The sequence below is a fragment of the Alligator sinensis genome, unplaced genomic scaffold, assembly GCF_000455745.1.
Source record: "Alligator sinensis unplaced genomic scaffold, ASM45574v1 scaffold264_1, whole genome shotgun sequence".
Lineage (NCBI taxonomy): Eukaryota > Metazoa > Chordata > Crocodylia > Alligatoridae > Alligator > Alligator sinensis.
In genome coordinates this window covers 317,374-320,452 of record NW_005841831.1, presented here as the reverse complement: position 1 = coordinate 320,452, position 3,079 = coordinate 317,374, and the positions used below count along the sequence as shown (strand labels likewise).

General features: G+C 41.3%; 1 protein-coding gene across 6 annotated transcripts in view; it reads right to left on the bottom strand.

The window, feature by feature from the left end:
* ARHGAP22 (Rho GTPase activating protein 22) overlaps nt 1–3,079 on the bottom strand; it is a 311,784-nt gene that overhangs the window by 105,467 nt on the left and 203,238 nt on the right. Inside the window, exon 1 of one of the 6 annotated variants that reach the window (XM_025207626.1) lies at nt 1,254–1,351. The exons of the other annotated variants lie outside the window; for them this stretch is intronic. Coding sequence (XP_025063411.1) covers nt 1,254–1,305 — 52 coding nt within the window. The 5' untranslated portion in view covers nt 1,306–1,351. Of the gene's footprint in view, nt 1–1,253; nt 1,352–3,079 lie in introns of those variants that run through there. 6 annotated transcript variants of the gene reach the window in all.

The following is a 3,079-nucleotide window of genomic DNA, read 5'->3' as shown; positions in this document are numbered from 1 at the left end:
TTCCCTCTCTTTCTCTCTCTAACAGATATACACTCTGTTATCACAAGTCTTAGAGCTTTCTGAATATGTATACGCACACACATGTACACAGACACACATGTATATAAGCTTTGATCTCCACAGAATTTAGTCATCACTACAAAATCAGACCAAGCAAATGGAAGTGGGTTTCCTTAGCACTCTCTCTCTCATGTTGTGACTTCTCTAATTCTAACGGCGTGGTCTCTTATTCAGTACCACCCTGACTAGAAACAGTAGCAGCTGGTGAAAAGGAGAATTTTCATTTGTTAAAAATCCTTTGTTCAACTTTAAATCACCTATTAAAACCTATGATTCTGCTTCTTAATTTTTCCTTGGAGCCCACATTCATTCAAGTAATGGATTGGGGAAGACAGCCTCAGGGTTGGTATGAGGATGTGCCTGCTATAACCACTTTGATAGGTACATTAAACAGGTCTTGTGGAACTGATGGTTGATCCCTGCTAGGAGAAATAATAATTCTCCTCAGTGTAGAATCTGTGTCCAGATTGAAGGCTAGGTAATTAATATTATACAATACAGAAATAAGCAGTAGAACAAGGGAAATAATAAATAGAACACAATTTTAATGGAATTTCTCATACAGAAGTCTAAAGCAATGCTATTTTTTATAATGCTAGAGGCAAAAGGCTCTCACAAACAGCTATACCTCTATCTGAATGCAAGACAATTATGTTGCCAGGGAAGCACACATGGCTACTCTGAATGGAAACATCACAACCACCAAAAACCTATGTAAAATCGTGCATTCATCTCTCCCAGCGCAGGAAAGATGCAAGGAGGAAATGTTCTTTTTCAGCTTTGCATTGTTATCTGTTGTAGGTTATCAACTGAGTTCAGACAAACACGCAAGTCCTTTTTGTTAAGGCAAACGAAAATGATAGAGTATTTTTCAGAAGCATACCTAACTCATATAAGAAATACCTGTTTGGTTTTTTGTTCTCCAATAAGAGATCAATATGTGTAGCAGAAAATGCATGCAGCCTTTAAAGTTAAGCATTCTCCTGATTAGTCAGCTTGCTGAATGTAAAATGCAGAATAATATACATTGGAATCTTAAATAAAAAATGCACAGATCATAATAAAACCCTTTTTGCTAACCAAACTGAAGCATGAATAGACCCTTTCCTTTTGCATGTTAATACAGAATAAATCCTTTCCCATGACTGCAAGTTAGACAGACAACACAACAAACTAAAAATATCATGACTTACCCTTTCGGAGACACTTGCTTTTCTTAAGATATTTGGCAGTGAAAAATGGCATAGCTGCAATATCAAGGTTTCAGTCAAAGCTAACCTTATATTACCAAGTGCTAAGAGCAATATGACTGGACCAAAGAGAGAAAGCAAATTATTACAGTGGATCTTTAAAATGCTCAATGATGAGCAAAGGGAATTCAGACTCGGATAAAGTATGTCAAGTTGTACGGCAGGATTGCAGCTATCTTTCTGCTCATTAGCACTGCTGTTCGTGTTATTTAAAGTGTGCTCCGGGGAAATGAGGACAATTTCCATGACAATATGTACAGTATCATATAAGGAGGAAGCATTTTTTCAGGCAGAACTTCTGCATTACTCAGCTGCCACAGCAACCAGAGATATGGGGGGGAGGGGTGGATGACATCAGGTCTGAGAAGTGTAAAAATTAAGCCTATTAACCACCTCTTGTCTACAGTGGAAAACATGCCACCATAACATGCCATGACACTGGGGTACCTAGGGCTCTTTGTTCCTAGCAATCTCTCCATGCAGGAAGGGATATCAAATGGTTACAGGACAGAGCCGAGAAACAGTCGACTGAGGTTCAATTTCTGACTTTGCCAGTTTGCTCTGTGTGCATCTTCATGCCTCAGTTTCTTCATCTTTAAAACGGAAATAATACTGCTGCCCCAACTCATGGGTTTGCTGTGTTGTTTAGTTCATTTATCTTCATGAAGGCTTTGGGAATCTTTGGTGCTACTGGAGTACAAATCATTAACAATAAATCCATGGGGTTTACTCTCCATCATGTCATTTGTTTCCATCCAACATCTAACCCTCTAAATAAAAGGCCACTTACATGCTTTTTTTTGTCCTCTCTCAACCTAAGTCCTATATCTTAAAATCTAAAAGACTGAAGCTTTATTCTCACCATCCCTGCATGGACACTCAAACCATCTCTTTCTAGAAAAAAGGGACAGTGCATGTTTCTCCCTCCCACAACCCGCCCCATCCATCTACCTGGTACTCACTAGACCTAATGGCCTCTCGCTGGGACACAACATCCTCCTCATAGCTTCAGTCACAGAGTAAATGTCAGCTCCAAGGAGAGGCAAGGTAGCCATGGGATTGATTGTGATCTAGAGCAAGTCTTTTAACTTCTCTGGTCCTCAGTTTCCTACCTATCAAAATGAGCAGACTAATACTGTCCTGTCTTCATGAAATACCACTTCTTGGGCTCTTTGCTGAAAAGTACTATATAAATGCTAAGGATTTCCAAGGACAGAGATTCCACAACTGCGCTAGGCAGCCTGTTCCAATGCTTAACCACCCTCATCATCAGAAAGTTCTTCATAATTTCCAAACTACATTTCCTCCACTGCAGTCTGTGACTGTTGGCTACAAATGTCCAACTTGGGATCCTTAAAATTCTGGTTTATTAGGTGGATTGAAGCACTGTAATGAAGTTAAATCATAAACCTTGGGGCTGGGCTCCCCCCCACACACATGCACACACACAGTAGCAAGCTACAAGAGTCAGGTATACCTATCCCACAGGCGCTGGAGTCTGCAGTCAAGGCTTCTTTCAGCATGGTTATCTTCCAGAAGGGGGTCGCCAGCTGGTCCTTCTGGCTGGACAGGTCGGGTGCTGGTCAAGTTGGAGATCAAGAGGGCGCCGCTGAGGGTCACTTTTCACTGCTTTTTATTTGTCCTTGGCAGACTTTGGTGACTCCCCAGTTTTCAGGTTTGCCCAATCCAGGGGTCGTTGACCATCGTGGGACTTCCCCCTCGGTGGCTACTGGATGGCATCTGTCAGCCCCAGGGGTCGTCTGCATGTA